Genomic DNA, 27,889 nt, shown 5'->3' on the forward strand with positions numbered 1-27,889 from the left:
ACAATACCTCTAGGTGCGCGGGGAAAAATAGCAATTATTTTGTCCCAAGACAGTCTTTGCGAACGCACCGCGCGTTTCTCCCACGCTATGCTGTCACAAATCGAATTTAGATCCGCATCGCAACATTGGTGGCCTTAATTGAAGGCCATAAACATTACCGATGGACAGGACTTAACAGTTTTGCGACTGTCTGTCGGTTTGAGCGATTCTAAGCTTATCGAACGGCAACTCACTTTACGAGGCCACCGACTGTGCAAATACGTTGTGCTCGTTTTCTTCAAAGCAAAAGCAACAAGACTGACCTGGTTTCAATAATGTGTGCTTGAACGCGTTGAAGTGATTTAGCTTGACATTGACGCTCAGATGTAAATATAATCGTTGCACAGCTGATGGCAGTGGTCAAAAATACTCTTCCTGACATGTTCAGACGGTGTGTCTAAGTTGTTGAAACACATGTAGTGGAAAATATAACCGATCAAACCGTTTTCAACATAAGGGAGTGTAATAAACATGCGTAACGAAAATTACATTTACACATATCAAAGAACAAAATGTAACTAATGCTGCAATTGTTTCTTGTTCAAGTTATGTGTGTTGAAAGTTTTAGGTAAATTTCCATGACAAATCTAAACACTATATATCTCTTTTGTATAAACATGTAACACATAAACACTTCAAAGGGGGCTTACGTGTCAATTCAATAATTCCACAGTTGTCCTACCGGTGTTTTAGTATTACACAGTACAAAAGGCAAAACTCGCTATGAATTCATTTTGTAGTCGCAAAAAGCACGGAAAACGTGCAAAGCGTGGATCGTCACGGTCTAATTCACACGGTAAGTCATGCGCAAGGTGCAGTAAGCAAGATGTAAAAGCAAAAATAATAAGATAGAAATGTCGCAACCTTTTTTCGGTATAAAAGTATTGAGTACAATCTAAAGTTATATACTGTGGTTTGGACTTAACTGCGGTGATATGATTAATTTCTTTGCAAAACTGAAAGTCAAGCTGATTCCAAGTGGCTTATGAATTCAATAAGGTTACCTATGGCTGTAGATATAGCAACAAGTTCCAAGGATAATTCCACTAAGCGCATGCAGTTTTTTTCGCTAGTGCATAATGACCGTAGGGATGTGCTTCACACAAGTTCTTTAGCGTCATCCAGTGCCCAATCGAAAATCAAATGTAGAAACAAATTGTGCTTACCAATTTCAGTAAAGCGCAGAAAGTAACCGCTGCATTTGACTGATAAAAATACCAACTCATCTGAAAATTAAGACCATCAAACTGGAATCACCTGCCAAGAAGAAACAGTTTAAGGTATTTTGGCATGTTTGTATTTTATGTAAGGGACCTATGTCTATTGCCATGATTATTTTGCTTATACACCGTATCTATTTTACCGATCGTTAACATGCCCGTCAGCATTCTATTTTGTTTTTATTTAACTAAAGTTTTACCATTTTACTGCTGCAATTAAACATTTGCTCTACTGCAAATATTTTATACTTTTGCATTAAAAAGAGAAAACACAAATCCAGTAATTGCTTGTTCTTTGGTGAGGGTCGCAATATATTATTTTATTATCTTATTGCGACCACAATTTTATACCCATGAACCATGAGGACGTCATAATAAAACACATTACCAACAGTAAGTCAACAGATCGCTGTTCGACCAACGGAACAACATTTTAATTGAAAAAATACATTTGCCAGAAGAGCTCTATAAACTTCATTTTAATTTTGTATTGAACTGTTGCTGAAGGAATTAAAACGCAACCAACAGCTTGCTAGACAAAGGTTTAATCCACAAAGGCTAAATCCTCATTTTAACACGGAGACAATTGCCAATAGTTGACCAATGGTTCAATGCAAACGAAACATAAATCTCATAAAAGCAAAGATGTACAAGAAACACATAGTACTTACAATGGAGTTTGCTGATCACAATATTGCGTATCTTATATTTCAACAGCTTCAGCATTTGGGGTCGTTTTTGTGTAACCAGCAGCAAGGCAAACTGCATGCTTAAATACAACGCGTAAATGTTGAATCACTAAAAAGCGCACAAAACGCGCAAGGCAAGGGTCACGCTTTGATTCACACATCCTGTGCCTTGGGAAAAGCGCAGCAAGAAAAATTAAACTTAATTTGATCTTTGCGGTCTTTTTGGTTTACTAGTGTCATAATTTGATGTTGTGTAGTACGTCAAGACAGGCTTGTTACAAAGTTTTGGTGAATAAAAACAGGTTGTGATATAATGTTGCTTATGTAGCAGGTGGATTAACACAATATATTTTTTGGTTAATCTTGAAGTTGCTGCATGTAAATTCGAAAATGGTGATTATAGTTAGTCTTGAGTAAATTTAGATGCCTCGCACTTTTGCCTTTAATTCTTCGGCCAAGCGCTGGCATTTGTTGTTTGCTGACTACAATACCAGCATACATTTAGGCTAATTCTGCTGCCAGTGATTTAGTATTATCCGGCGACATTTCGTAAATGTAAGCAATAGTTAGTGGAAATTATTTAAAACGGCTTAATTAGAGCGGATCAATAATCACAGCCTCTCATTTAATTTGTTTGTTTCATGTGACGTAACATAATGGTCCATTGTTGAATTACAGGAACGTCAGTTACATCATTGACAAAACATGCCTTTCCAGAATATTGAGGCATTGTTGAGTGGGTTGGACAAAACCTACGTAGAAGGCAGAGCCAGCAGAAAATTTGAATTGATACAAAACCACAAGAAGAGGAAAGGCCAGCCTTGCGCTGGGAGACTTTTTACACAAACTTTTAGGGAATTGGAATTTACTGTACCAAGGAGGATATTGTCAACTGAACGGAAAACTTGTTTAATTTGTGGTCGGTAACCTGGTGACTTGGGTTGCCGATCGCCTGAATTCCTGCAGTAGGATCAGATTTAGTGTATTTGAGGCAAAACACATCCAAACAAAATGTCGGACACGGCAATTGAAGTGGACAGTGAACTTAAAGAGGACTTGGACCGACAGCTTGAGACGGCGCAGCGGAAAAGCAGCCAGCAACTTGCTGAAAACATGGAAAAGACCAAGAGCGCATACACGCTGCAGGAAGGTGGAAATCCTGACGCCTATTGCAGTGAAACCATCTCGTGGTACAACCCGTACCTGCGTAACTTTGAAACAGCGCTGTGCTTTTTGGTCATTCTATGTCTCTTCTTCAACTCCTACATGTTCTTTTTTGTTGCCGAAATGGCCATGTACAACACTGCCCTTGCAGCTGACGTTTTCTACATCTTTCACATGTTCCTTCGGTCAAGGACAGGGCATATGATCGACGGAGTTGAGGAGAGAAATTTGTTGAAGATTCGGGAGAGATATCAAACCAGCATTGCATTCTACCTCGACCTGTTGTCTATGATCCCACTTAGTCAGCTGCGAGCGTTTTTGCCTGGAAGTGACCAGTTGTACTACGCTTTGGGACGACAAAAGCAGTACGTCAGGCTGCATTTTGTGCTCTACTATCTTGGTAAGTTGTTGCAGATTGTAAGTGTTAAAAGTTTAGTTATAGTGCTACAATTGCTTTCAAAAATGGCAGGGTCAGGGTTTTTGTGTCATGTAAATGTATAAACTTGTCTAAAATCATACTAATACATGCTAATGTGAGTTTATGCTTAAAATACCGAATCTTATACGTTTGATTTAAACAATTGATCTTTTGTTTTGTACTTAAAGGGATGTTGCTAGTTTTCCTAGAAAGTTTTTGTTTTATAGGCATCAGAGAGGAGGAACCCGGGTCCAGTACCTTTATTTATCGAAGTTTAAAATACGTTTTATTGTCGCTTTTGACAATCCATTTCCTGGCGTGTGGGTGGTATGGATTGGCCTGCTCCCGTTACGATGAAAGCGGATTTGACCTGACACTTTGTGGAGGCCAGAGCTGGATCATGCATCTGCCAAGACGTAAGCCTTGCATACGTGTTTAATTAAGGTTATTCTCTGTATGGTACGTGAATGTTTCGTTGTGCCTGGATTTAAGTTATAGGCCAGCGTTTCAAACGAGGCATGGTTTTGTAAGAAAAAGTATATTGTTGACAAAGGTTTTTGCTTTGTCAGTGTTCTAGTTCTGGGAGATATTAACAAGTAATTGTTATTAGTTCTTTGTAAAAATTGTGAATATTAAGAACATGCTCTTTTGCCCAAACTCCTTTGAAAGAAAAATAAATAAATACAGTATAACTGAAACAGTTTTTAAGCCTAGCTTACCTTGCAGACATCATCGAGAAAGTACTAGCAGTGACGCAAAACGAGGATGCGACCATGAAAAGTGAAGTCAGTTTTCTGCACAACACATACGTGACCAGTTTTTACTGGTCCACAGCAACAGCCACATCAACCGGCTATGGAGACGTACACGCTTGGACTGTGGAAGAAAAAATATACTCCATATTTGCTATGATAATAGGTTTGTCTGCTGTGGATTTAAAATCAAATTTTTTGTGACATGCGTTTTGGATGTAAATCATAGAAAAAACGAGTTTAGGCCTGTGGTTCCCAACTTAAAAAAAGCTGTTATGTTTTTGTTGTGAATGTGTTGAGTAAATTTTCAAGAAACACTAGTAATATTTTGATGTACGTTTAGGTATGTTGGTGTTGTACGGAATGACTATGGGAGGAATGACATCCATGCTGACCAATATGGATGCCAGACGCTCAAGCTTTGTGCAACGATACAAAGCATTTGAAAACGAAGTGGTAAGTGGTTTAATATGTAGACCAGGGGTCGGCAACCTTTTTTGCACTGCGGACCGGTTGTGAAACTAAAATTTTATAGCGGACCGGTCTTCAAAAAACTACAAATATATAGCTATAAAAACGCTCAAATTAGTTTATCATGCCCGGGATACATGGGCAAAATGTTTTATAGCATTTAACCTGAAAAATTATACGGCCCGGTAACGAACTCCTCGCGGACCGGTACCGGGCCGCGGACCGGCGGTTGCCGACCACTGATGTAGACGATTCCGCTTAATCGCATTCTGCCCTTTAGAAACATGGGACCATGAGCCCCAAGCCTATATTAAGTAAAAAAAAACGCTCATGCATAAGTACTTTGCATATGGGATAAAGCATCAATTGAATATTGCAACAAATTCACTTTTCTGCAGAAACGGATGGGTATCACCGATAATGTGAAGGACCTTTGTTTGAGATACTTCGACTACTTATGGCACAGATGGGAAGGTGAAAACGTGCAAGGAAGCGGGGTGCTTAATCTTCTTCCCGAATCTCTAAGAGCTAGCTTTGCGGAGGCCACCTTTCATCGCTTAGTGCGAAAGGTAGGGAATTTTTATCAAGAAGTTGCACCATTAAAGCCTTCTGTCAAATCTTAAATGTTTTTGGCCTTACTTTCTTTCGGTAGGCTGATCTTCTCGAAAAGACAGAGGACGCATTCTGTCGAAATCTTGCGTTAGTCTCCCAGCCTATGGTGTACCTGGAAAACCAGTTCGTTCAAAGATCTGGAGAGATAGCCAGCAACATGTGTTACATACAACACGGCATTGTTGAGGTCTGTACTTGTTGTTGTATTATCAGCCTTAATTAATATATATATTTATTAAGTTTTGTCTTGACTAAAGATTGTTGGACATTTTTTTCTGCGTGTATATAGTGGACAAAGAAAAGCGGCTTATGAGTTTCTATTTAGTGAATACATTTAAATGCGAACGTTTAAGCAACAGTCGTGCCAGTTTTCAATGCACGTGTATTCACTGCATACAAGACCACTGGCAGTTTTTCTTTTTCAGCAAACTACTTTATTATAAGTCCGAAATTTCGCATTATCTAATCGTTTTTTGTCGCTGCTGTATGAAAAATAACTGCGATTTAAACTTGGCCCAAAGACTATCTAAGTGTACTTTACCTTGACAAGTATGACACATCTTTTGTGGTCTTTGTAGGTTCTTGATTCTGACGAAGAGGATGTAGTAGCCATGATGCAAGCTGGTAAACTTTTCGGGCAAATTCTCCTGGTATTTGATCTTCCTCGAATCAATTCCATCCGCTGCAAGACCAATTGCGACATCTTCGTGTTAAACAAGCACGATTTTAGAATGGTGCTTTCTGAATACCCAGAAGGTTAGTCTAAACATGTTGTTACCATTATGATATGTTTTTAAGGATGTTTTTGTACAGCTGCCAAGCAATTCTGCGATGCGGCTCGGGAAAAATGCGAAGGTCCTTCAAAACAGTGGCCAATGGACCCGCCAGAATTTTCAGACTTCAGCAACTTTATCGAGTTAGTATTTCTTGTATAATCGTTAGTTCCGTTTTACATGGTTAAATTCGTTTCCTATACTTGTAACGCAGCACTGCCTTTAAACTACAATTTTTTGTTACTCTTTTGTGCAATCCCCCATCATTTACATTTTTAAACAGCGTTTTTATGGTAAACGGTGATTTCTGTGAAAAGTTATAAGTCAGATAAAATGTACGTTCAGCGTTGCCGAAACGTGATATATTGTGTTTGTGGCTCTTTGAGTACAAATGTCTTGTGCCCAACAGAAAGACTTCAGCTGCTAAACGGCGCCACACAGTCATCACTGGACAGAAATCTTCTGGACCTTCTGACATACCGGATGTTTCAATGGCTCGACGAATGACCACCGTGTATTCGACCGATTACGAGGGTGTTGATTTATCTCGGGTCCGTATGCACAAGACAAAGGCACGAATGGACCTCGAGGAAGTCTTAACTAGTGACGGTAAATTGTTTGGGTTTATTTTACTTGCGAGTGTAAAAGTTCCTTTTTACTGTTGTTATTGTAAACCCGATATTTGTAACAAGCTGCAAAAACATAAGCAGCATTATAGTTTTACCGTAAACTAACGGCAAAACAATGTGTAATCACAAGAGACATAATATTTGATAAGTTTGCCAAAGTATATACTAGCAAAAAAAAAAACTAAAAGGTCTAGTGTGGCATGTCGTCTATTACCAATCGCTTTGCCAACCCACAATAAAATTTCGTTTCCCAAATTGTATTTCATAGTTTAATAATTAACAATTTATTGTTTATAGTCGACTTTGCATGCTGCACTGATTTAGCAAAGAAACGAATATTGAAACATAGAATCATGGTACGTCAGGCGGCCTAAAGACGTCATAACTAATCAGCCTGTCATCAAGCATTCCCATATGGCAAGGCGTATAGGCTAAAAAATATAGCCTGCTGTGGGATTCAAACCCACGACACGAGCCTTTCCGGGACTCGAAAGTCGAGTATGCCGTGATCACTGGTCTGCATTAACGCCTCAGGGCTGATCCCAGTTATAAATTTATGTTGACCTTAACTTAAAACATATATATATAAACCCCAAAACAGAAATCCAAAACATGAATATTTTGCAAATTACACACTTCTGTTGCTATAACGAAATTCAATGAGTTAATTTCATGTAACAGCTCCCCGACCGTCGCTCGTGGATTTCGTGCTAAATGGTGAACCCCAGAAAACCGGTAAACGTTCAGCGACCAAGTTAGGAAACGATACTGAGATGATTGCAGCCAATGCTAACTACGAGGACCTAAAGGAAGCGGTTGGACCTAATGCCGAGTATAAGGTGCCTTCAACTTAAAGTATATTCTCATAAAAGTCAAAAAGGTTTTTGCAGCCCCCGTAATATGTACCCCCAAACCAGTGGTTCCCCCCGTTTTTATTATTGTTACCCCTGTTTCATAATCAGATGAATTTCATTTACCCCTGATAAAAAACAACTAAATTTACCAATTATGACGTCATAGAAGGATGATGCCACGTAAAATGATAGTGTAAATTACCCACTGAAAAAGCCAAACTAAATACATAACCTAAATATGATTAAGAACCACTGTTCCAAACCTTGCTTCAAGATCCAGGGTTTTACTGATTGTCTTTGCGTTCAGACGTAACTTGTACTTTTGGTGTTGTAGGACCCCGACGTGACTACTTTCAAAGAAAGGCTCTTTAATCTGACAATCATCAATCCTAAGGGCTATTTCTACGCGTTCTGGCTCAATTACATCTTCTGCATAGCTCTCTTCACTGGCCTCTACACCACCCTTATCGCATTTTTCTCCACAACACCTGGAATGGGTGAGTCTAGAACAAGGGTGGGCAACCTTTGTTACTGTGGGGCCAAATACAAATGCCAAAATTAGGTCGCGGGCCGCACTTGTGTATAACAAAAGGTGATTTCACTTTGTTGCTCACCGAATATGCTTAACTACAAGTAAAATGATTCCCCATCCCTGAGCTAGGTAATAAGCCCGAATCCGGCCCGTGTTACAACTCTGCTCTGAAAAATACCATAAGTTCGGGTATCTTATTGATAAAACACTTAATGTCTCCAAATGGGGACGAATCAAAGTATCGTAAACTGTATGTAAAAATGTATAAGAAGACTGCAACCAATAATAGTAAATTATTTCTAAATAAGGGCAAATCAAGTTCATCTACCCTTTATGTTGAAAATATTTGGCAAACGGTTTACCAATAATTCTCATACAGAAACCATGTACAACGGCACGTCCGCCGAGTCACTGGACCTACTTCACATTGCCGGATATATGTGTGACAACTCATCGGATGTATACACGAGCACGTGTGGCAGTCTGACTGAATTTTCGGCCATTGCTGATTGTCTCATGGGTGTGGGCGGCACATTTGGTTCCATGATCAAGTCCTACACTGGCGGCTATTCGTAAGTTAATATTTTTTTGTTCATTATGGGTCCTCTTCCCTAAAGGGTTTATAGAACATGCTATTTTGATTCGTCTATTGTTATGTCTAGCCCTGTAGCAGTAGCTCCACGATTTCCAAACTGCCCCCTAAAATGGGTAAATTGTTTTAATTGTTGGATGAAATTTGACAGCTTGTATATTTTGCCATGTAAAATTGTGTGTTTACCCTACAGAACACTATGTACCCCATTTTTCCTTTATAATACAACATAAAATAGGACAAACTTCAAACAATGTCTGAATTGAATAAGATTTGTATAGTTTGTACTTTACATACCAATCACTGTGTTTGACATTACACCACCAAACTTTCTTATGGTTGTCTTTGAAATGCATTTGTTACAACTTTGCGTGGGTTTCCATGAGTTTCTGCCTGTCGAAACAAGCTAAAGGTAAACAGTGACTAATATTGGACATAATATAAAACAAGCATGGGTAACACTGTGCTGTTGTTAAATATAAAACAGGGGTATGAAACCTTTAATGTGGAAAACTTCTGCCTTATCCACTAGTTATTTTCTCAGCCAAATACAAACGTCTGGTTATTCGTTTTAATGCATAACCTTAAATGTGTTAAAGGGTTGTTGTACCTGCAACGTACGATATCAGCTTAGTGGCTTATAATCCCGGTATGCAAGAAGGAGCTCTTCATATCTTCATCACCTACTTCATTATCGACCTCAGCTTCTACATCAACATTTTCGTTAATCTCCGAACTGAAGTATTGACTCCAAACGGTTGGTGTTACCTTCTACATACTTTGCGTCCACAGAAACGGCCTTTTTTAAATGTCACGAATTAAACGTCTATGCTACAATTGCGTATGTATTCCCAATCCATTACTATATCCTTGATTAACAAAGATTTTGTCGTCTCCTGGTTAATAAATGCTAAATAATGGATTTTTACTCAAAAGGAATTGGTTAATATTTTAACTTCAACATGTAATTTTACATATAAATTAATTTTTTAATGAAGCTGTCGCATATGTATAAGCTCCGGCGTACTAGCAGGTTAAGACCCACTGCGTTAGGGGAAGTTGCAAATACTTATTTTTGTAATCAAGTTTTAGCTATTTGTTTCTTATTACAGGTTTCTTAACGAGCTTCAAGGACATTTTTGCCAATTACAACAAGTGGAATAAGTTATGGATTGACGTTATAGCGTTGGCGCCTATAGAAATCCTTTCTCCATTCATTGGATGTACACGCCTCAGCAAATACCATATGATGGCTTTTCTACGCCTAAATCGCCTCATCTACTTTTTCCGCTACGTTCCGAGTACGTTTACACGATGGGAATACAGCTTAGACGTGAAGATTGTACGAATTCGTACCTTGAAATTCGTTGTGTACATTTACACCTTCACGCATATGTGCTCCTGTTATTATTATTTCTGGTCTTGTGGATACGTCATGCAAAGGTAAGGGATGCTTTTGTAGTGGATTCATGTTGAAATATTGTGCGTTTTACAGAGTTGTAAGCGAGGCCGAAATTCAAGCCCGAACCCAAAAGTATAAGCTCGGCCTGAAACCGAATCGTTTTTGAGAAACCCGTTTAGGGGCCAAAATTTGATTGACAGGCGTGTAGCAAAGAAGTCATACGGAATGGTCAACAATATACAATGATCTAAACAAGACCTTTTAGGGCTGTTGAGCACTAGGTTATATCCGGCAACTAGCTGCTTGAGTAATTTATGTTTTTATAAAGTTACTAACACAGAATGTGAAGTCAGGCCTGCATCAAGCCCGTTTGTTAAAAATACCTAAGGGTTGTGTAAATACAAAATCCCTCTACATACAGAGTAATGGAGAAAAATCTGAAACATTTTTATGGCATTTTTTTTTTAGTTTCGATGCTTGGGAAATTAAAATATTTAAGTAATACACTGGTTTATTCTAATCTATAACAGACTGGATTTATACTAAATAAAATTTTTATCTCAGAATTATGTGGTATATTTCTTAAAACTATAGCCATATACAATACTTCCTGGCCTATAGAACATTACACAAAATAAGTTAGCACCCTACCCTTTGGCAATTATGGGTCTTTGTCGTTACAGCGAATTGGATCGGATAATCTACAAGTGTCGATTCGGTTCGTGGGCTTGGGTGTTTGACGTCACATACGCCTCAAACCTGGGACAGGATTACATCAAGACAATGTACTGGGCGTCCACCACTATGACCAGTACAGGGTAAGAAAAACGCTTTGTTGACCTGTGAAAAGGCTTTAATGTTATTTATGGGTGAGAGTGTAGTAAATTCTAATGTGCTGAAATGTTTATTCTTAATTTGCCATGTTTCAAGCTATAGATCAGGGGTCGGCAAACTTTTGAACACCGTGTGGCAATTTAATTGTTATGTTAACGTAGTAATTTTTGTGTGTAAAACTTGAATTTTAAGACTACAGCAGTAAACCTTGGTTTACCCGGATCGCCTGATTCACACAAAACTTAAGGTACAAATGATGTATAATGTGCTAAACTAATCGACATCGGTTAATCCGGTTGTTCGCCAAATCCGGACGTATTTTTGGGTCCAAACCAGTCCGGATTAACCGGGGTTTACTGTATATTGCATCATAACTAACTAAAAACAAGCAATCTAATAATTTACATCATTTTTAAAATTACCTTAATAAGAAGTCTCTAATGGTTTAACCTCCCTTGCTAACCTTGGCACGCGTGGTTTTGCCGACCTCCGCTGTAGATCCTTTGGTCAGGTAGGCGTACGCGTCCATGAACTGTATTTAAGTTCAATAGCGCCCGTTAGTGTAGATATAAAGGCTTTTTGGTAAGCAAATAAAAATAAATTACCTTTCTTTTAGTTACGGAGACATATCAGCTAGTACAACAACCGGTCGTCTGTTTGCCCTTTTAACGATGATCATCGGCACAGTCATGTATGGTTGGTTGGTCGCTATGATTGCATCAACTGTCTCCAACACCGAGGCTGCCGAAGTGAGCTTCAGAAACTCGATGTTGGCGATGAAACAGTACCTCGTAGTTCACTCGGTAGGTTTTAGATCATGTGTAAGTGTACCAAGTACGACATTGGTTGTCTACTGGTGATCAATGGTGATTATTGGATGGTCCACTATTTTGTGATAAACTGAAAATAATTGCAAATAAATAAATATTGAGTAGGAAAAATCTAAATAGTTGGCTATTCATAATGTTAATGATTCGACTTGATTCGAGTAGCAAATCACCAATACTTATTACATAGGTATGGGCCAAAACTACAAATGTTTAGTTTTGTCTAGCAGCGAGTATCGCACGTTAAAGCTCGGCCAACACGTTCGGTACATTGTGTCGTCACAAACATTCCCAACTTCGCGTTAGTTTTGTAGCTTTCCAGAGTTCCAACAGTATATTAAGCTGGCCGCGGAAGCGCTTTTCCACCATCCAACGCATTGAGAAAAGCAACATTTTTTTTCTTAGATACGCGTTTAAATTAGTTTCGTATGTTAGCTGGGCATAAGCATGTTTAATGCTCGGGTCAGGTTGTGCAACTACTCGGCCAAGCACTGAGCATTATAAACAGCAATGTTCGGTGCTGAGTACTCGGGTTATGGCTCGACTCGGCCATCTCTACCAATACTAGAACACGACTGGTACTCGCGGGCGTATATATATATATATGTGTGTGTATATGAGTATGTACATAAACTTCGCAGGTCCCCCCTCCGTTGGTTAACCGGGTATTGGACGTCCGGCGAATCGAGTGGGAGCGGTACGAGGGCACAGCAACCCCTGGTATGCAGACAATTGGCCGCGAGTTACCCGAACAACTCCATAGTGTTATGATGTACGAAAGCGTGAACAAGTTTGTCGAAGGGCTGCCGTTTTTCCATGGCGTTGATTCTTCGTTCATTGCAATGCTGTGTAATCACGTCGTGGTCTATCACTATTCTGAGGGTGACGTCATCATTTATGAGGTCGGTTGTCGTTGTATAAAAGTTGTTTAAACAGTTTTTTATCCGCATTGTATAAAATGGATCATGTTTGATAGGATTATGTGGGTCGTTTCGGAACCATATCAAATCAATTTTATTGTATTTTTTATAGCTTACATTTATAACAATAAAGCATAATGAATGTTATGTTTTGGTCCAATTTCACTGTATTATAAATTATTCATTTTATTAAGTTAACATCTATTACTCAGTGTGGATAAAATGGCGAAAGTATAGGCTCTACTACCAATTGTCTTTGGTGATAAATATGACTTACGTTGTTATTAACGGAAACGTTTAAATAATAAAGCATGCAGCTTTTTAAGACTATTTGGGCCGTTCTGTTCGTCATTAAACTGCCTTTCTTTGTGTATTAGACTTTAACTGATTGCCACACGAATCGTTGGAAAAGAACTTTCGGTTACTGATCCTTACATAACACTAGTGAATTTACTTTATACCATATGTATACGTTTGTCAACCAATTAAATGTGTTCTAATCCAGGGAGACCTGTCTCGAAACCTGTACATCATAAAGCAAGGCCATTGTGACGTTATCACTGAAGACCTAGAGGAAGTGATTGACCATTTGCGACCTGGTGACTACTTTGGCGAAACCGAGGTATTTATAACGTTGCTGCTTTGATTCATGCACGCTTTACCAGACCTATGTCTGCAGTTGACTGCTATTTATAAGTCTTGGTAAACCATATGTAAAGTGCAAAGGTGTTTATGGACAGTTAACGTTCCCACATTGCAATATTTTATCGATTAAATTTACCTTGAGGTACCATCGGATAATAAGGCCCATCTATAAACTTAATAGTTCCCCACCACAAAAAATATCTCTTATAAGTTACCAGTGGCTTTTTGGTGTATTTCCTATTAAAGTCAAGCGCCAAATTCAAATTCCCCTTCTGTAATTTTTATGATACAAACCCTCACCCTGACCTTAATAGCCTTAACCGTCAGCATTTTTGTTTGGCTTATGAATAGATTGCGTATTTTAGAATAGCCCCTAAAATAGCTATTTTAACCAATGTATCGTACGTACCGACGTGCTTTGTCGCAGTGTTGCCTAACGTATTTTTGTGTAGGTGCTTGTTTAGAACAGTTTTGTCTAAATTCAATCAACACTTCACAGATCTTATTCGGGTGCGGTTCACCACGAACTGTGGTAGCGGAATCGGCTTGCGAGGTGTTAGTTCTGACGCGTGGTGATATTGACGAAGTCCTGCAGTCGTTTCCGATCCTACAGAGTCAGATGGCAAAGGTAGAAGATGACGCTCAGTATAAGGACAGAGTACTGCATGCGATTAAACGAAGAAACGCTGGCAACCGTATGGGGTAAGGCTTTGTGTGTCTGTCAATTGAAAATGTCAATTGAAATTGGCACAAAACAAAATGCTTGCAAATATGAATAGAATTTTTTTCCAGAATTATTCTAGAATAGTCAAATCGAATCCAGAAAGTCGAATGGCGTTCGGTTTTCTAAACGTGATGTTTTTATGAAATAGGCTATTGCTGCCAGGCATAATGTATAACAAAGTATTGCTCGTCCAGCAGTTTTATTATAAATAATCGGTGATGTTTTTATGTTATCTGGCAGTTTATACCTGCACTTTCTATTTGTACCAAACAAGTTAAAGTGAATGATTGTATACAGTTTTTACCCACAACATTTGACCGAAAAGAATGTCTGCATGTGTGTACTAAATGCTTTCGACTTGGGCAGTGAGTAAACTCCGTTTAGTTCAACCCATCGGAAACCATTGGTTTGCAGCAATGCCGCTCAAATTTTCTGCTCAAGCAAACACAAGCGACCGAGATAGGATTAAAACCCCTAACCCTGTAAACACACAGCGGTTGCGCTAAAAACTCAGCTATCTTGGTCACAAGTTGATTTGTGTTTGTTGGTATTTCAGTGTGACAATGGCTGATCGCTACAATCTTGCTGAAATAGAAGGTGGCACAGTGTTATATGCTGAGCGGTGCACTGAACCACCATTGATCCACAAGCTTACTGGCAGCAATGCTGAAATGGAGGTTGCCACTTCGGTAGTGGGAAAACTGTTCTCTAAGCTCCTACTACCTTTAACATTGGACCCTTTGAGCAAACAGTTCCTTACGTACGAAACCTTTCGAACCGTGCTGATATTTATGACTATGTTTATCGTTCCAATTGAGGTAAGAAGATTTAACTGTTTATGTGGCACAGTGGTTCTCAACTCGTTTCATGCCATGGGCCACCAGTCTAACTAAATAAATAACGTGGACCAGGTCCATTGGACCGCCAGTTGAGAACCACTGGTGTAGCATGTAGATGAAATCAAGCGACGTGTCTTATTTGGAAGTGCTTATGTGGCTGAACATGCTTTTGCTAATACAATGACACCACAAAAGATTATTGGCATAATAATGATTTGACGGTATTGAAATTTATTCAATAAAACATAGGCATCTAGCTCTCATGTGCCTTAAACTGTTACGGTCAAATCCGGTTAATCGCATAACCAATTTGTCTAGCTTTTTGTGGATCATCAACCGGTTTATGCGACAATCGGAAATTCTTTTCAACATATTTAACTATGGTGGTGTTTTTCGTTCTGCATGCAATTAAACAGATAATGCAATTAACCGGATTTGACTGTAACAAGTTTGAGGCACATAACAACTAGATGTCAAGACCTAACAAAACTAATCAATTATACTTGTGTTACAATGTTTTATTAACAAATTCGAGTATCGTCGCGGGCTGTATTTGGATGATTTCTGTTTTAAACAAAGTTTCTTGTGTGTCGAAACCCGCTTTTTGAGCCTAAATGGTGTCAATTGGTATGTAATAACATTCTTTGTATCTGCTCTCCAACTTAGACCACACACAAGTCGTTCGGATGGCCCTTACCCCTTTTGCAACATTTTAGAATCTAGCATTATACATTTACGTAGATTGAATGACATTACTACTTGACCAAGCACCTTTCAATCTTTTACAGTTCGCCTTTCTGCCAAGTGACTCTGGCCTGATGTCCCTCCAGTACGTACTGGACGCTCTATGTCTACTCGACCAGTATATACGCGCTCACGTATCATACTACAACGAGAATCAGGTCATGGTGACTCACCCCTTCCGCACAGCTCACCACTACCTAAAAACGAGTTTTGCTATTGACCTGTTATCTTGGTTTCCAATTGAGTTGATCGCGTACGGGGCCTTGGGCTCACCTCTAAGCGAACAGCAATGGCGCTTGATAGCACTGTTGCGCATTACAAGGCTTCTTCAGTTCTACAAGGTAAAAGTTGTATAACTATAATCCCCGAGCGAGGTTATAGCCTTCTGGATATAAGGGGTGCGGTGTCTATCGATTTTGAATTTTCGGATCCCTGACTAATCCGGTTATTCGCATGATCAATATATCAAGCATTTTTATGCGATTATCTAGGTTGTGCAAATACCCGGACTTTTGACTACGGATTAACTATTGCTATGCAATGAAACAGATTATGCCGATAATCGGATTCGTGTGTAACTTTTTTCAAACACTGACCGCTAACGAAGTGTTTCTAAACCTTGATTGAATATACGAAACCGTATCAAAATCTAATCAGAATAGCAGTAAACTGGGGTGTTCGGCCTGTTGGTAATGATTGGTTGAGGTCCGTTAACCTCAAAGATTTGGTCCCAATTTCATTGACCAGTGCAAAGTATGTTTAAAATTACGAAATGATAAATTGGATGGTTTGGACTCGCAGGCTTGTAACTGCAAACCTAATCGTATTATCGCAAACGTTTGAAGTTATAATGTGCGAAGTGAAACGGTTGTGCAGAGAATTAAAAATTGCAAGTAATAGTGTCAGTGTGTATTTCTGAGAACTATGAACTGTGTACCTCATTTTAATTTTTCTTGAATGAAAAGAGTATAATTTGCTTTCTGTAATATTACACTTTTTTGGATGAAACGTTAAGCTGCCACAGGCCGCAGAAAAACAACAGTTCTATACCATTGTTTGAAATATAAAAACAATATATCTTAACCTATAAGGTCTCATCAGTGGAGATAGTGACGAGAGTTAGGCTGTATTGGATAGTGTAATATATCTTTCTTTTACCTTTTAACGCAGGTATTCGGTTTCTTTGCATTCTGGTTCTCGGACATTCGTTCTTCACGTCGCTGGTTGAAACACATCAGCAGTGCCTTGTATGCCCTTGTTATCCACCACGTATTCGCCTGTCTACTCTTCATATCAGCGTGTTCGCCTGAAACAGTTAATGTAAGTAACAAACTGAATGAACAAATTAAGTTTGTTTTTATAAGTGTACCTATACCATCGCTTTGAAAATGAACATGCGTTTCTTTATTTGTTGTCGAACTTGATAACAGTGGATGAACAGACAACTAGGGATGGGCCGAGCCGAGTCAGAACCCGAGTACTCGGTACCGAGCATCGTTGTTTTTAATGCTCGGTGCTCGGCCGAGCAGTTGCACAAACTGACCCGAGCGTTAAATTTGCATACTCATGCCCTGCTAACGTACGAAACTAGTGTTCTAAAGGGTGTCTATGAACAAAAAAGAATGATTTTTCAAATGTATTAGATAGTGGAAAACGCGTACTTTATGGGCATGTGCAGCTTCATAAAACACCGCCGGTGACGTAAGAGACCTTGTAGAGCTAAAACGTAGAATGGGGATTTTTGTCATAATGCACCGAGCGTGCTCGGCCGAGTACCGAGCATTAACGTGAGATGCTCGGTGCTCGACCTAGCAGAACATTTACAGCTTTGACACATCCCTACAGACAACCGTAGTTGAAATGTTGTCATACAGACATAAGTACGATTCTGGTATATATATTGTAATAAGGCCAATTATATTAAAAGCCTATCATTAGTAAAGAATAATTGGATAAAAAAATGCTTTGCATGTAGTATATGCGATTAAAAGAGTAAAAATTATTAAAGTGTTAGTTTTGTTTTTCTGGTAATATTTTTTTTACAATTACGTTATTATATAAATAAGTGCCATCCGTTTACAATTTCGTGGAAAGAACATAGGACTAACGAATCCATATTAAGGAAATTAAAGTACAGAAGCGGTTCATTAGCTTCATATTAAGGCAATCTCTAAAAGCCGTTACTACTAGGAATGGGTCAAACTGAGCCAGAACCCGAGCTTGGTGCTCGGCTGAGCAGTTGTCCGAACTAAGCCAACAATAGACAAAGGAATCACAGCACATCAGGCCTATTGAAAGCGGCATACCGAATTAGCCGGTCACCAAGCATTTACCACCATATGGCAAGGCGTAGGCTAGAAAAATCTAGCCTGCGGTGGGATTCGAACCCACTACAGGAGTCTTTCCGAGCCTCGCGCTCTACCAAGTGTGCTACACACGTCAGCTTCGTAGTACGGATCGCCAGATTGACCAGTATCAGTTAAGATGGACAAAGCGAAATATGCTTGGAACCATTACACCCGTGCGCAACACATACGACATCGAGAATAGCACCGAACGTAAATGGGAGAAGCTTGGTGCTCGACCAAACAGAACACTCGGTTTTGGTCTATCCCTAGTTACTCCTAAAACTGTTTTCTTGTATAGAACGACGCGATGTACGGCAACATGTCTAGTATGGTGCTGCTCAACGCAACTGGAGGGAATACATACTGTGATGCAGGAACGTGGATTGGAAAGATCGCTTCTGGTGGAGGGTTCCCTTCACTTGATCTAGTGCAATCTGTGGCAGACCAATACATCATCAGTCTGTACTGGGCCACCGCTACCCTTGTGTGCGTTGGATATGGGGACATACACGCCAGCATGCAGTCTGAGATGTTTATGGCTACTGTGGTAATGATATGTGGGACCATCTACTACTCCTCTGTGCTCGGAGATATTTCGGCCAACATTCAGACTGATGATATTAGGAGGGGACATTACAAAGGCCGCTTGTCGGATATTATGAAGTTCTTTAAGGTGTACGACGTGGCCAAAGACACGCAAAGACAGGTATTTGCAATTGTAGTAGATTGTCTAACTTTTGACATTACATGCTGGTATTTGACTTTATGGTTCATCTTACACAAAACATTTTGAAGGTAGTCATATGACCCTTCACTCTTAAAATAGTGCTGGTAGTTTATGCATTCTATGGATAGTTAACTTATCTAAATATCATATCCGCTGTGACGGTTACGGTTCGGAAAAAGCAAATTATGTGATGACTTAGTTCAATTTAGGGGGATAGATTGCAAGTTTTGCTCATCATTCATGTGTACATTTATATTGATCAAGATAAATCATTACTTTAAAGCAGTGGTTCTCAACCTTATACATATTGCGTACCACCCATTGACTTTTTCCATCGCCACTAGGGATGGGCCGAGCCGAGCCGAGCCGAGCCGAGCCGAGCCGAGCCGAGCCGAGCCGAGCCGAGCCGAGCCGAGCCGAGCCGAGCCGAGCCGAGCCGAGCCGAGCCGAGCCGAGCCGAGCCGAGCCGAGCCGAGCCGAGCCGAGCCGAGCCGAGCCGAGCCGAGCCGAGCCGAGCCGAGCCGAGCCGAGCCGAGCCGAGCCGAGCCGAGCCGAGCCGAGCCGAGCCAGAACCCGAGTACTCGGTACCGAGCATCGCCGTTTTTGATGCTCGAGCACCGAGCATCTTAGGTTAGACCAAACAGAACACTTGGAGTTTTGACACATCCCTAATCGCCACGTACCACATGAACCCCGTTTGAATGGGTAGACCCATTTTTCTTGACCAGGCTAACATATTTCTGAAACCCGGTTATCAGAATTCAAAAGATTGTTGATAACATAGGTTTAACCTCAAGCCAGAACAGTTGGGCCAGATGACTTACATTTTTGGAGTTAAACCGAAAGCTACTCGCGTACCACCTGAAAAGTTTCTGCGTACCACTGGTTAAGAACCATTGTTTTTAATCTTGACCGTAGTCGCTCTAAAAAACTGCAGGGAAAGCAATCAGACACGTCTATTGCGTTTGCAGGTACTCGACTACTACTGTTACCTATGGGACCGTACTCGTGGCGTAACTCCAGACTACTTACTCGTTGGTCTTCCACCGTCCATCCGCACAAGTGTATGTCAGAGTATGTATGATCCGATGATACGTGAGGCTTTCGACGAAGGCAGCGCAGAAGTTGACAAGGAAACACAAGGATTTTTCAGGCTGATGTCAACCCACATTCAACCCCATCTTTACCTGAAGCAGAGTATCGTTTGCAGGTAGGTTTTATTTTCTTGATTTAATCAGTGCACCCGTGAGATGTGAGTTTAGGGATGTCTCCCTTTGATCCAGCACTGTCGCATGGTAGTAAGGGGTGATGCTTAAAGCTCTGGCATCTGTAAAACACTGCTAAGATCAGTAGAATTGAAGTTTAAAGTTACGATGCGAAAAGCACCAAACACTAATAAACGATCATTCCTTTATGTGACTCAAATGTTTATAAACGGGTGCAACTGATGTGGCCTTCATATCACTGATAATGGCATGAGCAGTTGACGAAACGTTTGAACAATAAAGCATGTCGCTTTTTACGTCTATTTGGGCCGTTATTTTCACCATTAAACAAAATCAGGCGCAATATTACCACGGCGACGCTATGTCACATGGGCGTCACGTCATGTCTTAAGCATGCCCTGTCGAGCAACGAATAATTCCACTTTGAGAGGCCTATTTATTCATGCTAACGCAATCAATTTGGCCTTGATAACTACGTTCGCTTTTGGTTGTTAAGTATCGCTCAGTGGCGTTTTAGCCCTGTTTTACAACACATCTTTGTGAATCGTCAATTTTGGCAACTTTTAGCCTTTAACCCAGTCCCTACCTTGCATAACAGTTGAGCTGCAGAGCTGGTAGGTTAATTGTTCTCGACATCTTTTAGTCCGATAGAGTACGGTGCATTTGTTTGGTTCTCAGGCGAGACGACATTGGCGACGAAATGTTTTTCATTCAACGCGGCAACGTTGCTATACTGGAGGAAGACGACGAAACTGTTTGCAAAGTGTTGGGGCCAGGCCAGCATTTTGGGGAGGTAAGAACCCTTTTTATTGTTCTCTGTGTGCCTTAGTTCATTTGTGTAACCATTGTGTTGCACTGGTGGAAACTTAGTGAAATGAAGTCAATCTCACATTTTTTTCATTTGTAACAAAAAGCACTTATATAGTGGACGAACTTTTGTTTACATTATAAGGATTCGTGAGTTTAGCAGATAAAAGTACGATGGTCAATGTTCAAAATCGTATAGATTTTGATTCCTTACTTGACTCCAATAAAATAGGGAAGACATTTAAGCTTTTTCCCCCACTATTTTATGGACGAAATGGCAACTACACTATTAACAAACAGAAAAAACAACACTTATAAAATAGTCCGGAAGACTCCTGTCGTGGGTTCGAATCCCACCGCAGGCTGAATTTTCTAGCCTACGCCTTGTCAATTGTCATAGGAATGCTTGGTGACATGTTGATTCGGTATAACGTCTTCAATGGGCCTGGCGTACTATGGCTTGTAAAATATACCCGAAACTACCCATTAGGACTGACAGTTTTCCCATCAATCAGTTCATTTTACAGGTTGCTTTGTTATTCGCTACACCGAGAAGTCGAACCATTAAAGCGCTGACCAACTGTGATCTGAACGTCCTCAGTAAAGCCGACCTCGATGACATTCTCAGCAAATTTCCGAGATTCCGGGAACGCATGACTCGTATAGCACAAGTAAGTAAAGACTGCGATATCACAGGAGTCAATATATAATTATAGTTTAGATTTTAGCATAAAGATAAGCTGCCGACAGTGCACACTGTTTCGACCTACAAGGTCTGATCAGACCTGCATCTTATCACTTGCAGTTTGGACCTTATCATTGAATGGCTTGATGCTTTTGCATATATTAAATATGTTCAGTAAAAAAAATGTTGCGGGCTTTAAACCCGTATGGCTTTTTGGTAATATAGTAAACATCAATGAACCACAAAACCTAATTAGAAACCATTTTTGTCCGTGTAAGCGTCACTTATACCTTATTATCCTATTTATGTTGTTTCGCTTTTCAAGTTTAATATTCGTTTATAACGGACTGGGCTAAAATAATAGAAAACTGGCCAATATAGTAAACGTTATCAATTGAAGTAAAATACTTTCTGCACATCATTATTACCCTTTATACGCGTTATCCTTACCGCCAAATTGCCTAATAAAACATACATAGATAGCATGTCCGTGCTTTAACGCGAAGCTTTACTACAGGACCGAAAAACGCATGGTACCCGGTCAATGACGTTTGATCAAGCACCCAGCGATGCAGTTCTTGCACGGGGTTCGCTTTACGATGTAAATGGATTTAGAAGGGACGGGACAGACCAACAGAAATTCACTAAGGTAAGTTATTACTCTATTCCGCGATATATAACTTGCCTTTGTTGTATCAAAAAAGCTTTGAAACCAGATCTTGTTCATCGATCGTTTATATATAGTCCTTATGTATAGCTGTAGGGAAATGCTTTTTTACCCGTGGTCCAAACCCCAAGGGTCTTTGAATGCTTCAATTAAAGCATTTTTAATTCTTTTTTTTAACATTTTACTACGAATAGAAAATGGAATTCGATTTGGTACATCGTTTGTCATTATATTGGTACATCCATTTTTCAAATGTTATTCCTATTTCTAAAAAAACGTAGATTAATTTCACTAACGGGCTACCCTAATAAATTCGTTGATTCAAAATGTTTTGTAAACCAGCGTTATTGCTATGCTCTGTACATCATACTCGAAATCGACATAAAACAAAATTGTTTATCTAACGCTGGACTTTTAACAGATTCTCGACCGGGAGTCGTCGTTCTGCGCTTACTGGAAGTTGCTTACAATCTTAATGGTCTTTACCTCCGCTTCCATGTGTATTTACCAAGCCTGCTTTTTCAATCACTCGTCACAGATTTACATTGTCGGATATATCATGGATGTGTGGTAGGTTTTGGAAGTGATTTAAAGTTGGGTATAACTAAGTTTGTGTCGATTGATAGCAAAGCTTTGTCGAATTTTTGGTTTTAAATAGCAAGGAATAATAATACAGTAAATCTTGCTTAAACCGGATTCGGTTAACCTGCCTAATTTAGACAAAACTTGAGGTATAAATGGTTTATAATATGGTAAGGCTTTAACTAATCGACATCGGTTAATCCGGATCTTCGCCTATTCCGAACAATTATTTTGGGCCGTTTAACCGAGGTTTACTGGCTTGTCTTTTTACCTTGGTTAAGATCTAAACCAGTTTGAACCGGTTTAAACAGGTTTGCTCTAGACATGATCATGTCATTCCATACAAGCTTCTTGGACGAGTTCAGCACTAACGTGGACGACCGCAACAAAATATTCCTCGCATATGGAAAATCTCTCGATCGTTTTGCTTTGGACGCTGTGGCCAATGCACCTATTGACATAATTGCCCATTTCGTTGGTGGTGACGCTGCCTTGAAGCTTACTGTTATGTCAATATTGCGGTTAAACCGTGTTCTAAGGATGTACCGTCTGTTGAGCATCTTCAAGGAGGGAGAGGCTGATATTCGAAGAGAGTAAGTCAATTCAGTTATTTTGTTGTTGATTTGTGTAAATAGTAACTAAACAAGCTATTTCGTCTGGTCCTTACAGTATTGTTCTGTAAACCAATTTTTCTCCGGGCTATTCACAAAAGTTCATGTATGTCCTTTGCCAAGATTTTGTTGTTTCGACACAGCTACCCATTGTCATTTAAGGAGGACGTGTGACTGTCTGCAGTTTCCCTAAATTTCACATATACAGTGCCATCAAAAAAAGTAATTTTCTCAATGTTATTTCCCCTATGTTAAAAACGGACTTGATGCGGGCCAAACTTTCATAGGGTCACAGTTGTGTTGTAATTTCACTTAATATCTCCTTACGGGCCTGATTCAGGATATATTTAAACAATTGGATTAGGGTCGATCAGGGCCCACTTACAAATGCTGCGGTTCTATGCTAGAGCGGGCCTTCATGTTGCTTTGAGGAGCCCCTGTATTCCAGCGCCCAATTAAACAAATGTTCTAATTTTCAGTGCCCTTGTATTCCGGGTTTGCAAGTTTATATTGTGTGTGGTGTTTGCCATCAACACTCTTGGCAGTATATGGTTTGCTATCTCATGCCCTATGAGCCAATGCGGAAAATTTTCATGGGCCACGCCTTCTGTCACAGGTAAGTTTCTTAATACACGTGAATATACTTGACAAGCAGTGATAAACCTTTTGTGGTTGTAACATCTATGTAAAGCAATACCTGTCCTTGGCGCTGAAGAAAAAATGTGCCTTATTACTGATTTTTAAACTGATTAAAGAAATTAATACTTCACTACACCCTGCAAAAGACCACGAATAACTTACTATTTTGCAAGGTCGTCAAAAATGAGTTTGGTACATCAAATATGGCGACTTAAAGATTAGTACGCCATTTATGTGTGACATCACAATGCTATTACATCTAATACCGAATATAACCCATAAAAACAAAAACAAAAACAAAACAGAACTATTAATTTCGGTGCGTTCCTGACAATTCGGCTGGAAACAGCGTTACTGTCCCTGTTTTGCTCTGCGTTATTTTTAAGAAAAACATTATTTTTAACTAAAATTTTGGTGTACAGATTACGTCAACAAACGAGTTTATGGTCACAACTTGCTGCCCTGGGTGGACAGCCTTTATTGGGCCGTAGCAACCATGACGTCAACTGGTTACGGTGACATCACGCCACAAACGCAAGGCGAAATGGTCTTTTCCTGCTTTGTTATGGTCATGGGTAAAATGACTATTGGATACGTACTGGGTATGGTAGCAGCTACACTTGCCAATGACGAGAGTTTGAGAGTCTGGTATGAACAGAGCGTCTCGGTAAGCTGTGAGTTTTACTTGTTCGAAACGCTAGTTTACTTAGCTGTAAAATCCTATGCGCATAGTTTGCTTTTTAAAATATATGCGCCAATGCTCGATTGTATATTCCGGTTTATAGCATGACAAAAAGCTTGACAAATTGCTTATGCAATTAACCGGAATCTGTATGAAAGAAAGCCTACACAAATATGGGGACTGATATATTTTTACGCGAAACTATACATCACCCAAGTGACGTCACAAATTCCTAAAATATTTGCCAAATTAAATAGTTTGCTTGCCTATGGTCATGCTCAATGGTACGTTACGAAAACTTTGTGTCTGCATATTGATCAAAGTGTAGTTCAATATGCGCCTAATACAGTAAACCTCGTATAATCCCGACCCGTTAGGACCCAAATATGCCAGGATTGGGCGAATATCGATTTAGTGAAAGCCTTGCCACCTTACAAATCAATTGTACATCAACTATTGTCCAAATTAGACGAATGTCTATATTAACCGAATCCGGTTAATCGAGGTTTAATGTACTTTGAATGTTTTGTCTCTTTTTCGCAAACCTAATTCTGCAGTTATCGAATTAAAATCATTGCGTTATGTTTTGTATTTGCAGTCGGTGAAGCGATACATGACCGATCTTAGCTTCAATAATGAATTATTTGAGCACGTCGTCCAATATTACGATTACATGTGGATGAAGAACCAAGGTGTTAACGTCATGGACCTGTTTCCTGACCTTTCTTTCAGGTAACTTAGGACCAACCCGAGTAAATTACAGCTTACCAGACCTATTAGATGCGTTATACTGAATTACACCTGCCTAACAAGAGAAAAGCCTCTGTTGGAATTGGCACGCAGGCTTGAGTTAGTATAACGCTACTGATAAGCCTAGTATAGCGCTAGTATGCATGCACGGTTTAGCACCCAGCCAGAAATAAATGTTTATAGTTGCACACGGCTAATTGTCTACACACAGGACTTCTGGTCCAAGCAAAGTATCAACAGGCTAACCCATTTAAGTGTAAAATAGTATGTGCGAATAAGTCTTCAACTATAGTGACATGGTAAAATTGACTGCAAAATTTCACAAAAATCTCATACTCAAAGCGTTTTGTTAAATTGCACAGGTTTAGTTCTATAGGTGTAAATTTAAATCTTAAAATATTGAATTTTGTAATCCCAGAAGTTCCTAACCTTTTTCAACGAATTCCTTCTTTAACAATTCAAAACATTTTTATCCCTTCCTATTATACTGCATTGTCGATGCTAAACCATAAAAAGATCATTCAAAATTTAGTCTTTTCTCAAATTCACTGGTCATATTCCCAGTGCTTTAGTGCCTATTTACAAACCACATGTACAGCAAATTAAAGGAAATATCCTCCCTCAAGTTTTAAAATTCCTCCTCAGTTGGGATCCACTGTTTTAATTGAATGTGTTGTTAACAGCTTGAGAGCTGACATTTACACTCAAATCTGCCGGAAAATGATTGACAGCATCGAGTTGTTTCACGGTTGCCCAGAGAACTTCCTTCGCCACCTTTGCATGGCGATGGTGCCAATCGCTTATATGCCTGGTGACTACATATGCTTGCAGGTAACTGTCTATAAATCAGATATTTCAAGCTATTGAATATTTATAGCCAGTGTTTTTTTAAGGTGTTTTGGGGGACCGAAACGGTCCCCCAAATTTCTCCAGCGGTTTCCCAAAATTTGCCAGTAGCCTAATAAATAATTCGTTTAAGCAAATATGGCTATTTTTTGGTATTTAAATGAAACACTTGCGGTCTCTTAAAACTACTTAGCGGTCACCCAAACCAAACCTTTAAAAAAAACTGTATATAGCTGTAGGGGTATTGCGTACAAGTACTTCGTCCTGTGTCAAAATCTGTTCAACATTTTATAACAAGAGGCAACAGTTTTCAAGTGATGATAAGATAATTGACATACTGGCCACTTCATCACACAACTGTACCTCTTGAAAAGTTCGAATTCAATACCATTTGAAACCTAACATACTGTTACGTCACGCATAATGACGTCATGAAAGCCCGCTGTTTTTATGCGTGATGTCACGAAAAGCCGCTGATTTGCAAAGCTTGTAGTTTTGGCAAACTTCTACTAACAACATGTCTTTAGGGCAAAATTATTGGCCAATCGGCAAATAGTACATAACATGCTCTTGTGTTATGGCGTAGGGCGACATCAGAAATGAGATGTTCGTCGTCAATCACGGGGTCGCAGAGGCGATGAAGCGTGTCGACGGCAAGAAAATCCCGATTCGACTGGTAATGGAAGGAGAGCACTTCCTCTGTGAAAGCGTTCTTGCCAAGGTAAGACTTTCTTAGTAGTGGAGTCATCAGTGTAGCTAAGGAGCTTTTTAAGCAAATGACTGCCAAGCCTTCACCCAAGCTCGTTTGGCAGCGACACTAAAATTCCACTATGAGACATTTTTATGGGGGTCCAACGATTTTAGAAGCCTTAGTTTAATTATACGGTTCTAAACATATATAGTTTGTTTTGCCCAGTAATAACCCTCAAGAGCCCGTGTCCCCCTCCTTTAAAAAGGTAGATGCTAAACTTGTGAAACTCTAAGTCATATTATGGGTCATGTCACTAAGCATGAAACCTTATTCAACACGAGGATGTCTAAAAAAGGCATGGTTATCAAATTAGGCCCTTGAAATGCATGTCTATTAATCAGCTTCACTACATTTATTGCCCCCCGGAAAGCACAACTGTTACCCTATTTGAAGAAACGCTAGTAAAATTACAATTTAAAGAAGTGGCATAATACCTTTTCGACCCTGTTTATTTAATTTCTACACTTTTACGTTGTCAGGTACGACGCCCCTGCTCTCTGAGGGCTCGAACCTACGTAGATGTGTTCAGTATGACTATGGAAGGCTTGCAGAAGGTGCTCAACTATCACCCAAAAGCCAGGCCGATTGTATTGGAAAATGCCAGAAAACTCTATCCAGATTTAAAGCTCTAAAATCTAGCTTGTGTTTCTTGTAACTTTCGTATACATTATAATTTCGTGTGTTGATTTGTTGTGTTTTCAAAGTGTATGTGTTGGCGTTAAAACTGTTTGTTTTGTTACAATTGCGAGTGGTTTTGTGTTTGGATTACCCACAGTTCCTGAAATGTCGAAATAGGACATGTCAGAAAAGAGGGCTTTGATACAGTGCTGGATTAACCATTAGGCAAACTAGGCACGTGCCTACAGGCCAGTCAAAAATCCAGGCCAC

General features: G+C 39.6%; 1 protein-coding gene and 1 long non-coding RNA gene across 2 annotated transcripts; one reads left to right on the forward strand and one right to left on the reverse strand.

Annotated features, from left to right (window-relative positions):
* Nucleotides 1–2,023, reverse strand: LOC145217868 (uncharacterized). Its single transcript, XR_013857510.1, has 3 exons — nt 1,931–2,023; nt 1,206–1,296; nt 1–436 (listed from the first exon to the last, which is right to left on the reverse strand). It is a non-coding gene; the product is annotated as an uncharacterized LOC145217868 (long non-coding RNA).
* LOC145217866 (uncharacterized) lies at nt 1,262–27,743 on the forward strand. Its single transcript, XM_080085235.1, has 36 exons — nt 1,262–1,319; nt 2,627–3,512; nt 3,758–3,946; nt 4,257–4,448; nt 4,626–4,738; nt 5,152–5,322; nt 5,406–5,552; nt 5,944–6,121; nt 6,179–6,281; nt 6,548–6,747; nt 7,449–7,606; nt 7,956–8,118; nt 8,533–8,725; nt 9,345–9,502; nt 9,858–10,188; nt 10,831–10,965; nt 11,598–11,784; nt 12,450–12,710; nt 13,234–13,350; nt 13,873–14,075; nt 14,654–14,915; nt 15,725–16,021; nt 16,851–17,000; nt 18,327–18,734; nt 19,727–19,965; nt 20,660–20,774; nt 21,316–21,459; nt 21,991–22,122; nt 22,562–22,710; nt 23,034–23,315; nt 23,813–23,949; nt 24,395–24,639; nt 25,253–25,386; nt 26,088–26,235; nt 26,837–26,971; nt 27,481–27,743. The coding sequence occupies exons 2-36, from the start codon at nt 2,960–2,962 to the stop codon at nt 27,631–27,633; spliced, it is 6,882 nt and encodes a 2,293-aa protein (XP_079941361.1). The 5' UTR covers nt 1,262–1,319; nt 2,627–2,959; the 3' UTR covers nt 27,634–27,743.
* Nucleotides 27,744–27,889: the final 146 nt, after the last annotated feature.

This window comes from Phallusia mammillata, chromosome 3 (genome assembly GCF_965637545.1).
Source record: "Phallusia mammillata chromosome 3, kaPhaMamm4.hap1.1, whole genome shotgun sequence".
Classification (NCBI taxonomy): Eukaryota; Metazoa; Chordata; class Ascidiacea; order Phlebobranchia; family Ascidiidae; genus Phallusia; species Phallusia mammillata.